This window comes from Pantherophis guttatus, chromosome 2 (genome assembly GCF_059756535.1).
Source record: "Pantherophis guttatus breed Tessera chromosome 2, ASM5975653v1, whole genome shotgun sequence".
Classification (NCBI taxonomy): Eukaryota; Metazoa; Chordata; class Lepidosauria; order Squamata; family Colubridae; genus Pantherophis; species Pantherophis guttatus.
Window position 1 is genome coordinate 164,189,700 of NC_142064.1, and position 12,565 is coordinate 164,202,264.

Consider the following 12,565-nt stretch of genomic DNA (forward strand, 5'->3'; position numbering starts at 1 on the left):
CCACTGCAGTAGTTAAGTTAGTAACACGGTTGTTAAGTGAATCCGGCTTCCCCCATTGACTTTGCTGGTCAGGAGATCACCAAAGTTGATCACATGATCCCAGAACGCTGCAACCATCATAAAATATGAATCGGTTGCCAAGCGCCTGAATTTTGATCGTGAGACCATGGGGATGCTGCGACGGTCGTTAAGTGTGAAAAAACAGTAATAAGTCACTTTTTTCAATGCCATGATAACTTCGAACAGTCACTAAATGAACTGTTGTAAGTCGAGGACTACCTGTACATTGCCTTGAGCATTGAAAAGATAAGTGGAATTTAAATGTATTCTGTGAATGTTTGAATCGCTCAGGTGCTTTGCACCAATGGTCCATTTCTCCAGATTGTAGATCCATTGAAATCATAGCAATAGCAGTAGCACTTAGATTTATATACCACTTCTTAGTGCTTTACAGCCCTCTCTAAACGGTTTTACAGAGTCAGCATATTACCCCCAACAGTCTGGGTCCTCATTTTACCCAACTTGGAAGGATGGAAGGCTGAGTCAACCTTGTGCCTGGTGAGATTTGAACTTGCAAATTGCAGGCAGCTGGCAGTTCGTAGAAGTAGCCTGCAGTATTGCAGTTTAACCACTGCGCCACCGCTACTCATCATATAAGTTCTACAGAATATATATAAGTTATTTTTTTCTGACAGTGTTAATAATGAAAGGTACTGCATATTGGCAATGATGTTTTTGTTTTTGTTTAATTCTTTCGCAACTTTAACAAGAATGATATTAAACAACAGAGATACTGAACAACAAAAAGGGAACGGACAGGAAGTGAAACTGATTCCTGTGGGAATATTTTGACTAGCATGTTAGCTTGTCAGCTTTTGACTCATTCAACCAAAGATTGCTCTATTTATTTTTGGTAACATAATTACCTCAGAAGAAAGAAATGGCAATCTAGTTTTGCATTATTGTCAAGGAATTAACATAGACCAGTGTCCAGGAAGTCACTGGAAGTTGATTTTAATTTTTTAAAAATATTTTTAGATAGTGACTCTGATATTGAAGTATTAAAATAAGATTTAATAGAAGTGTTGGAGGAACAGGTCTGCGATTCAAGCCTGAATAGTAACTGAAGTGTTACACCCATTCGCAAAGTAAGAAGGAAAGTGACAAAGGTATATTTAATGCCGTATCTATCTTCCTTGTTTGTTTATCCAGGATAGAAGGAAAGGATGGAAAAAATATCGCAATGCCACTTCTTTAGCAGAGCTAGCACAATTTGAAATTTGTATCTCATTTAGTGACCTTTACTGATTTCAGCTCTGTGGCATCAATATTGTACTTCTTCCCAATCACACATCATCTAGATGTGTTGGACTACATCATCCTTAGCAAGCATGGTCCATGAAAACTGTAATCCAATTTATTTGGAGAGCTTTACATTGGAGAACACAAAATATTGTGTGACTCAAAAACCCATGTTATATAGCTTAATCTTATTATTTTCTCTATCTTTGTTAATCTTGGAAGAGGCAATATATTCCTGCTCAGGAACTGAAAAATGGTCATCTCTTGCCTCCAAAGAGAATGGAGATACCATTTTGACATCAGTGAAGAAGGATTGTGAAAGTTTCACGAGCTAAATAAAAAAGGCAAAACATACTTAAAGGGATTTCTACATATAGAATTCAATAGTCATGGCTTTTCTTCCTACCAAATAATACTAATACTAATTTCTATTAATAATAGTTGAGGAATTAATGATATTTTTATTTATTTTGCACTATGCCAGTCCTCCTGCTCTAAACTTGGAATCCCGGGAAATGTAGTTTTGTAAGGATAGCAAGCATTCTAAAACAAATACTGTCCACTCTGTCCAAAACAATACCATCCAAATTCCTTGCGGTGAGGGAGTCAATTCATCCATATAGATATGTTACAGACTAAAAATACATAATCTTTGGATGGCTGCTGGCAAAACTAATTTGAAGAGACAAAAGTCACAGTAGGCAATGTGCTGATGCAAAGTGGGCAGGGCCTTAGAAAACTGCTTTACAGGTTTTTATACCTATAAATGGTACCACAGATCTTAGGGTTGCTGTGTTCCAACAAAGTTCAAAGGGCTGCAAAAGCAGTTATTTGAGTAGATACACACAAGGTCTGCAGCCTTAGACTGCCCATGTTTGCTCCAAATTGCCTGTGCTTTGTTATTTGCATTAGCTGGATGAAATCTGTCATATAAGACTAGGCTGGTGCTTTTGGGTAAAAGTGGGTTTTCTTTGGGTAATGGCACATGAAACTATTACCCATCACAAAAGGGTAAATCGACTTAAAGATTGCCATACATAACATATTTGAAACTCTCCCAAAGTTTTCCTATTAAGATGAAAATCGATGAAATTACCAATGGTAATTTGTTGTTGAAATGACCTAAAGATCATTCAGTGACATTTTTATGATACAAGTAGTCCTCGAATTATGGCCATTTGTTCAATGACTGCTCGAAGTTATGATGGTGCTAGAGGACTTATGACTGGTTCTCTGAGTTCAATAACACTTTTTAATAAGTGGTTTTGGATTATGAAGGAAATGTTTGGAAGAATGACTTTGAGAGACGAGGGGAAGAGATGCTGCCTAAGCAATGATCAAATAAAAAGGAGAAGAGCCTGCAACCGCTTAAGGGGCAAAGAAAGCAAGTTAAAAAGAATCTGCCCTAATGTATCAGACTGTTAAAAGTGACAGATTTGTACTTTCAGACTTGCATGCTTTTTGTTAATGTAGCCTTACAATAAAATAGAAATGAGCTTGTCTGGTTGTGTTTCCAGTCTGGTTTACTTGGAAGGATTGACCCTGAGCTAGACGAACAGAGTCCAACACAGCCTGCCATCCACGTGTCATAAGCTAGAAACAGACTGATCCTTCTCTTTACTCTCCTTTTCTTGGCATAAGAGATTTAAACATGCACTAATGGGTACATGTTATACCTTCCTAGGTACAACATGTATTATTATAGTAAAAGCAGGACAGGCCTGTAGAAAAACACACATGGTGTGTCAACTTGGATTCGTTTAACATTTGTTTTTAATGCCCTTAAAATGGAATATACACTTGCTACCAAAAGCATGTTTTTGGAAACGAAGATATGTTTTGAAGGAGTTTAGCATATAAAGAAAATCAGAGTTCTATGTAAGTACATAGGGGAAGAGTTAGGGCAATTTAAAATCTGAATCTATATGTTTATATTGAGGATTAAAATATCTATAAATCTGAGATTGATTTGATGTAGAATTAACAATAGTAACATATTAATTAATCAATCAGTCCTGGGTAGGCCAAAGGGAGACAGTGTGTTGATCCCCAAACGTATAGGACTTTGATTCTTATCAGCCCCAAGTAGCATGGTCAAGGGCAAGGACTTTGTGAGTTGTAATCCAAAACACCCAGAAGGCTCCATATTGCCTATTTCTGGGTTAACCTACTCTGCCATAGATGATTTTCTATTACATGGAGACAACACAGAATGGTAACACTTATAACAAGGAACCGATGTATAAAGATTAAACAAAATCACAAGACAATATATTGGCAGCATACAGAAGTCATACAAATAATACAGAGGAAAATTACAACAGGGTTCAGCCAGTACGTTGGGTCATAAACAAGAGGATTTAGTACGATAAGGAGGAAAACGTTCACAAATCACTTTTCATTAGCACCAGAAGCCCATTTTATAAAATACACTATTAAATTATATGTATTAATATTTATTATTTTATACAGTGCCGTATTCTTGTGCATGGCTGTTTAACAGATAATCCCCATGACAAACAGCTTTTTTGCTCCCAAGGACCCGACAATTCAAAGTTTGGAAGAATTGGGAATGAACTGAATGAGAGTCAGTAAAGAGCTATAAGTAGTGTCACTGCCAGGTACCCTCCAACTGTGCTAAACAACAACTCTGATCACCTCTGCCAGCATAGCCAACGGGAATTGTAACTCAGCACATTAGTAGGGCCCTGGCTGGCCAAGGCTATTCTGCTCTAACTTTGCCTTTGACCTGCACAAGCTCTGAGTTTTTCAGCTCATTTTACATTTCCATCACCAGCTTGCTATAGGCAAGGTTATGCCGTGTTTTTTTGCTTTTCTTTTGTATTCTTGCATGGCTGTCCCTTTTTCATTTATAATAAAATTACTTTACTCAAAACTGTCTGTGTCTGTGTGTGTGTGTACACACACACACACACACACATAAACACACACTTTTGACTAAAGTAATTTAGTCTGTGTATACAACATAACAGTCAAGAGTTCCCCACCATCATATGTGTGTGTGTGTGTGTGTGTGAGAGAGAGAGAGAGAGAGAGAGAGACAGAGAGAAAGAGAGAGAGAGAGAGAGAGAAGACAAATTGTTATGGATTGAAATAATATATAGCTGCAAATTTTAAAGAATGGATGTATTGCTTCAAGGATAAATTAATTAATGTGTAGTACATACAGTATTTTCCTTTCAAAAATGTCATCCTGCTTTGAAAATGAATTTCAAAATACATTTAGATTGTGACATGGGATCATAGTTTTACTGTAATGACTTTCAGAATTTAAGGTCATATTTTTTGAAGAATGGTGGTGAAGGAATTTAGTAGTAGTAGTAGTACGGTCCATGGTATGTCTTTTAGCAGGAAAAAAATGTGTATATATAAACATTAGAACTGTAAAATCTTGTAACCAGTCTAGATTCTTGCATCTTTAATGGCAGATTGGCTGATTCCTTATTTCCATGTCATGAAGGATTCCATTCTGATTTTTCCAAATCTGTTCTCTATTAAATGAACAGCCAAGTCAGCCAATAGTCAGATTTTTCCCTTCTATTTAGGTGGCAGTGCTATTTGCTGGAGTTCATTGGTGGTCGTAGGAACACAAAAATCCTAGCAGAAATCCTTTCGAATCTAATTATGGAAATTGGAAGGAAAGCGATTAAAAATGATTGTTACCTCAAAGCTATCTGGGCACAGTATTGCCAACTCCACAGCAGTAATGCTATGTACAGTTAGACCTGCATAAACCTCATTCACTTACAAGGGATTTATTCTGTTATAATTTTTCGCAGGGGGCAAGGTCTAACAAAGAATGTACTTCCATGTCCACTTATTGTTAGTAGCCCAATAAGACCTCAGAAAGCCAACATATATAGGACTGGATGAAATGATTCAACTCAACTCACACAGAGTATATCTTAGGCATCATGAAACAGCTAAAAATTAATATATTGATTTGTTCTTTGAATACATCATATTTTTTTTGGTTTCAGGTGTTTTAGGTATTCAAGCTTTGGCTAAATCTTCTACAATCTCAAGACTTCTAAAGTTTTGTAAAAGGGGAAAGAAACATTGTAATGGAATACAAAACTAAGAACAAAACAGTGAGGACTGCTGCAAACACAATTCATATAATTCCAGAGAAACTCCAGTCCAGAGGAGTTAGCAGTAGAGAAAAGCGTAAAATGACAAGACAAGACTAATCCTTGTCCCACGGTGCAGATTTTGAAATCTAGACTAAATGTATTGAGATCAAATGTCCTTTTAAGGACATGGTCTGAATGTATCATGCGGATATGAGATCCTGCAAGCACTTATGCACACATCACTAGTGGTTTTTTTGGGCGGGGTGGGGAAGCAAGGACATGGATTTATCAGTGATATATGGGCACAAAAGTACTTGCAGAATTCAAATACTGGAACTTGTACATTCTCACCTTAGTACAAAAGATGGAAACGTATCAATTCAATGCCATTTGATGAAAAGTCCTCTTCAAGACAGACAAAAATGGTAAGTCTCCAGAGTTATCAATATGGATGAATCATAACAGTCATGATCTATATATATATATATTTTCCCTCTGGGGAAATTCAATACATTCCCTCCCCCCGTCACAGTGTACATGATTTTAATTTGCCTGGCTAACTTCAGGGAGAGTGTTTATGCACACCTGGTTTTTCCATAGCTTAGCTGGCCTTAGCTATAGAAATTATAAAGCATTTCCACTGACTAATATGTACACGGGATAATTAAAGGAGACAGATGTAGTTCTCTTGGGTGCTATCCTGTTCCGGTGCCAGTTTAGTCTTCTGAGAGACGGCATTTCAGGTCTGTGGGAGGGGTTCTGCCACTTTGCTGCTGCTCCAGCTGCTGCTGCCACCATTGTCACCTGGGGGTTCCTAAAAGGGAAAGGGAAAAGGGAGAAAAACAAAACCAAAGGAAGCTTAGGTTATTCACTTCTGGGATTTTGACAGCTCAGAGGATTTTGCTAGATGTCTGCAATGATTGCAATGATCTCATGATGTCCCTCTGAGGGACCTCACATTCTACCATGTTTGATGGGCCCTATTCCTAGCCAGGTGTGTATAGGATTGCAGCTCTTTGTTTCTGACATTCACAAATTGCTCTGTGAATCATCTAATCCTGAAAATGAATATCAACAACATGAAAAGAAATTTTTACTAGGGTTTTCTGCTCTCCCCCCCCCAAAGTTTGAATTCACCTTCCAATTCTGCCAAAAAGAGCTTCATTACTGGAAACATTGATCTCACCCAGATTTTTAAAGACGAATTTCAACATTATTATTTATAATATGTTTATCACACCTTTTTATCCAAGTAACTTCATGGATTTTTTTCCCAAACTTTTTCTGGCCATAGAACTTGTTACTTTAAAAAAATAAAATTTGGAAACTCCTGCTTCCTGACTCTCAAACACAACAAAGTGAGAAGTCATGATGACCCCAAATATCTTCTAGGGGGGGGTTTAATGTAAGCTAACCAGCCGTGCCCTTTTCTATATTTTTAAAAAATGGCTATGGATTCTCCTGATTGCTGGCTGCAGTTTGAAAAATGAAGTATCTTTTTGGTTGCTGAAAGATGGATCTGAGAGGGAAAAGTTAACTCCATTTATGGTAACTGGAAGGCAGAGCTTAAGTTTCTCAAACCCCATTGAGAAATCCTCTCACTTTCAGATAAGTGCACTGACTTTAGCTCAATGCACTCCAAGTTCTTTTTGAATTGAATAATTCATTGCAACAAGCAAAAAAAAAAAAAAAAAAACAGTGGACAAGAAATGGAAGGAAATGGAAGAGCAATAGATAACATTTAGCAAACACAGTCAGTAGTTAGTATCATGGGATAAACTATAGCAGTATTCCCACATTGGAACAGTAGCTATTACAGTACCTTCTGTACATGTTTATCTCAGCGGTGAAATCTGAACCGGGTTCGCTGGCTGCAGATACGTGCTGCGCGCCAAGTGTGCACTGCATGCACGCATGCACCATGCACACCAAATGCACGCTGTGTGCACGTACATGCACCGGGTGCACCAAACATGTGCTGCATGCATTTGTGGTGCACACAAAACGCACACTGTGCGTGCATGTGCAGTACGCACCAAAGGAAGCTTGGGAAGGTAAGTATCACAGAGGGGGGGAGCAGCTGTGCCGTGCAATTTAGATTCACTAGAAAGCAGGATTTCCTGCTTTTTAGCTATTTTAAATCGCGCGGCACAGCTGATCATCGGAAATACCGATTTGGAGAAACCAGTAGGTTTTTTTTACTACCGGTTTACTACCGGTTCACCCGAACCAGTGCAAACCAGTAGGATTACACCACTGGTTTATCTTACAATGTTTAATAAATATATGTGGATCTGCCCTACAATTACAGTAGAACCTCTGGTCACGAACGCATCTGACTACGACCAAATCGGGTTCGGACCAAAGAATTCACATTTTTCCCCCCTGCAGCTGATTTCCCCTTCTGTGCCATTTTTTTTTTTTTGTAAGCACCAAATTTTCAAAATTAGGTTCGGGTCACAACCAAATCGGTTTGCGACCAAAGTTATGGAACCAATTATGGCTGTGACCAGAGGTTCTACTGTACCTACTGGTGGAATTCCTTCTATTAGAGCTGTTGTGATGCTATTGTGCTGCTGGAGAGAAGCTGTTCCTGGCCAAAGCAATGCAACCTGCTGGTGATAAATGATGTAAGCTGCTGTTTTGTAGAATAGGTGTCCCCAACCCCCAGGAAGCAGCCCACTACTGGGCCTTGAGCTGTTTGGAACTGGGCTGCAGAAGTGGCGGGCAAGTGCGCATGCATGCATCCTCACTTGCACAAGCAACGGATGAGCGTGTGTGCATGCTCTCCATTTGCATCACCGGCAAATGGAGTTGTGCACATGCGCACACTTGCCCACCACTCATGTGGAACCATCCCCCCTCTCCCCCCTACTGGTCTGCAAAGCTGGAAAGGTTGGGGAACTCTGTTGTAGGAGACATATAGGCCACTGGCTTTTCACCCTTCTACAGCATGTTCGAGATATATTCCCAGCACGCCACATATCTAGCTTGTGCCTGGTTCATTCCTCCCCAATGGGAAGGTCAGAATGCTTCCTTCATCCAGAGCTGTTTTTTTTGTATTTGACGTTGGGGAAATAGCAGGAAAGTTTCTTTTGGTTTTGATGTGAATTCCAGAACTTATCTTTTCACCCAACTATCTTTGTAATTCTGCTGCCCCATGCAGGTCATCTGCTGACGTGTGAATGACAGCATAAAATTGAGGAATATTTTCTTTGGTTCTTTTGCCTTGCCTAGTAGTAGTCTATTTGTTTGGGCAGGCTGGGAACCATTAGTTGTTTCTCTAACTGCTTCCTATCAGAAAAAGTTTGTGGACTGTTATCGTCAGAATGGGACCTTCAGGCTCCTACCCTTGGCCATGCCTCCTTCTCCTCCAGGCTTCCACCTCTGCCCATTTACCTCCAGCTTTCCTCCTTGCTGTCCCTCCCCTAGCCATCTGCTATCGTTGGGCTGAAGGAGAGAAGCTGATCTTCTCATGTACTTACTCTCCTTCAGGATTCTACACAATATTGGCCACATTTGATACTAGGACTGTGTCAATAGACTCTACTCTTAGTTCTTTTCCTGAAATGGGCTTAATGGTGGACTACCTCTCAGTGCTGTCCCATCTCTGGAAAACATGGATCTGGCTGCAAATTGTAAGCCTTCCATTGAAATATCTGTCAGGAGCTATTTGCTGATGTTGTCTCTTAGGCATCTGGTTAATGTGTGAAATTGCCCTCTGTGTTAAATCCAGGAAGGAAAAGAATCTAAGCAGATGATTCCCAGGATATATCTTTTGGTTCATCCCCAAAGCAGAAATCCTGCTGCCAGAAAAACCAGCCCTAGAAATGGAAGGAGGAAATGGTGTTTGTTTGTTTAATTTCAGATTTCCCACCACCCGGGTCAGAGTTCTCTCTCCCTCTGCAGATGAAAACTCAAAATATCCTATATCATCTGAGATTTATAGCTCTAATCAAAATGACACTGAATAATTTGGTTGCCTTCTGTAGCTGTTGATTAAATCTTCTCATACTATACTTATAAAATGGCATGATTAGCTTGGCTGAATGGTAAGGACAACCTTAATAAAACGGTTAAATATTTGATGGGCCAATATCTTATGAAAACAAACAAGAACCCTTCCTTTTGAGTAAGGAAGCATTGTGTGGCCAGGGAAAGAGAAAGACGAAGGAATTAGCTGAGTCCATTAAAACGACAGCTTGGCAATTATTTTATACTTAAAGGCTCTGGGGTACCTTGAGGGCTGTTGGCAGGTTTTTGCATGAAGACAGAAACAGAAATTTTTCCATATTCTATCCCTCTGTGAAATGTGAAGATTGATGCTGTGTAATTTCTGGTCATTAACCAGCTTCCCATGTGTGGCGAACAGAACAGGAAGTAAGACAAATTCTCTTTATGCCTCCCTTTTTACCTTGTGTTGGGGTTTTCTTTTTTTGGTTAGGGTTGAAACCTGCCCCTGGAGATTCCCCCCCCAAAAAACATTAAATATATATCTGGATCCCACATATTCCACCTCGGTCTTCACCACCTAATACTTAATCTTTTTCTTGCCAAACACTGAGGGAATTAAACTTGGTCCTGTCAGAGTTTATGTTAAGCACTCCTCAAATAAACCAAATTGTTTTGAGCAAGTGAAGAAGAGACAAGTCAGTTCTTGCTCCAGAATCACAGCAGGAAATTTCCTTCCTTCCTTCCTTCCTTCCTTCCTTCCTTCCTTCCTTCCTTCCTTCCTTCCTTCCTTCCTTCCTTCCTAATTTACTTACTTACTTCTTGTAAGAATTTAAAAGAAAATCTAAATCATTGGATGAAAGCAACTGAGCTTGACTATTAAAACCAAGGCCATTTTAGGGGTGTTCATTATATTAAACCATCTAAGTCTGAAGTGGATTGTGTGGGAATCATATTATTTGGAAAGGATCTGGTGCTTTCCAATGACAATACAGATAGTCATCCTCACAATATGACCATTTGCTGAGAGACCACTTGAAGTTACAAGTCACTGAACAAATAATACTTATGCCAGTCCCCAAATTTATGACCACTGAAGGGCCTCCAGGGTCCTGTGAGCAAAATTTTGGCTCTTGGCAGCTCACTTGCACTTATGACTATAGGGGCACTTCAACTCCCACCCTCCATCTCAGCCCTTTTGGCTGTCCTGCACAGCAGCGCTCTTGATGATGTTGCTGGGGCTGATGTAGATACCTGGGGCCTTCAACAATCTCAGCCAGATGCCACCAGCCTAGGCAACTACTTCAGCCAAGAAGTGCCACTTGAAACTCTCACTGCAGTCAGCCACTCTCCAACTCCATAATTCAAAGCCCCAGCCACTCTGCCATCCTGCGCTCTGCAGGCCCTGTTGCACCCAACTAACCTTCACTGTTTTCTTTCCACTGCTGATAAGTAGTATCTGGCCTGACCCTTTGTGAAGCAGTCGGCTGGCTGTGCCAAGCTTTCTTCCCAAGTCCACTTGCACTGGTCCCCAAATATCGTGCACTGTTCTTGTGATGCTTTGGAAGACCTCAGAAGTTTTCCGAAGGCTTTCTAAAGCATTATGAGAATGGCACATGCCATTTGGAGAATGACGTATGTTATTTGGAGAACAGTATGAGTAGACTCAGGAAGAAATGGCCAGCAGATGTTTCACATAGGAAGAAGGTAAAGATCAGCTGGGCACAGAAAGGCCTGAGGAGTGCAGGACAGCTGGGTTGACTGTAATGGCTGGCCACAGAATGGGGCTTGAGGTGGTACTGCTTGGTAATGCTGAGACTAAAATAGAGCCCAGATGATGGTGGCAGCGGGCTGAAACTGCTGGGTAGGAGATGACCAGGCTGAGTCTGAGGGAGGGGTCAAACCCATCATTGAGCCACGATGGCACAGTGATTAGAATGCAGTACTGCGGGCTACTTCTGCTGACTGCCAGCTGCCTACAATTTGGCAGATCGAATCTCACCCAGCTCAAGGTTGACTCGGTTGTCCATCCTCCCGAGATTGGTAAAATGAGGACCCAGATTGTTGGGGGCAATATGCTGACTCTGTAAACTGCTTAGAGAGGGCTGTAAAAGCACTATGAAGCAGTATATAAGTCTAAGTGCTATTGCTAATGCTATCAGTCATGAGTCCCTTCACAACCACAAGAAATCTAAGCCCAGCTCACCTTGAATTCCTCTGACCCTTAACTACTGCCAATTTGCTTGGGCTGTTAGTAGTTCAGATTCTTGTAGAGACCTTAAGCTTGCAATAAATCTTTATACCCATTTGAACTGCCTGTATCTCCTGAATTCCCTGGTGCTTGACACCTGGGCCTCTACCCCAGTGCTGCTACCACAAAGAAGTGCCACTGGGCAGGGTGGTTAAAAGAGAAAAGATGAAGGTAGAGATAGGTGGGTGGCGGAAGTTGAAGAAGAGGTGAAGAAGGATTGGGGCTGAAAGGGACCAAGCCAAGAAGGCGTAACATCTGGTGGGATTCGGTTAATGACAGTAACAGGGACTGTCACTGAACAATGCAATCACATGACAACATGCCTTATGACTGCATCACTTAGTGGTAGCAATTCTGGTCCTCATTACTGTTGTAATTTAAGGACTATGTTTTGTTAAGACCAGCAGGGCTGTACAGAGGTGCTTTTCTTCAATAATGACTTGAACAAAGCATTCCTGCAAATGCCTTCCTCAAAGGAGAAGGATTTTTCCCCCTAATACAGATGTTCAGCTTCATCTGGCAGCAGGATCTTCTGCATATGGGCCCCTGCTCTGTACAATGACTGCTGTTCATGAGGCAGATCAGACCCTCAAGGCAAACTTCCCCACCTCAACTCTCTTTTGAAGTAGTTCTCTGAAATAGGCAACAACTAATTTCGCAGTGGATTTGCCATGTTAGCTTTTCAAAATGAGAAGTGTCAAAGCTGTTCATAAGCAGGATGCACTGTGTTTAAAAAAGACTTACATTATTTCTGTAAAGATAAAGATCATCAGCATTGATAAAACAAGGGATCTCAAACTCCGTAGTGCCACAACTTCATAAAATTTCAAACAGAATTGACCTTTCTCATCAGAATTCAAGAATCTGCTTGAAATAATACAGGCTATCTAAAATTAAATATACAGTCTTGAGAAATGCAGTGGGCTTGGAACGTGAGATTGGCAGTCCTTTAATATAAAGTATTCCC

The 12,565-nt window shown here is 40.4% G+C and overlaps 1 protein-coding gene across 1 annotated transcript in view; it reads right to left on the bottom strand.

Annotated features, from left to right (window-relative positions):
- Window positions 1–3,551: 3,551 nt before the first annotated feature.
- The window catches only part of CYGB (cytoglobin), a 66,307-nt gene continuing 57,293 nt past the window's right edge, over window positions 3,552–12,565 (bottom strand). The window contains exon 4 of the mRNA XM_034408567.3: window positions 3,552–6,210. Within this exon, the coding sequence (XP_034264458.1) occupies window positions 6,136–6,210 (75 nt within the window). The 3' untranslated portion in view covers window positions 3,552–6,135. The remainder of the gene's footprint in view (window positions 6,211–12,565) is intronic.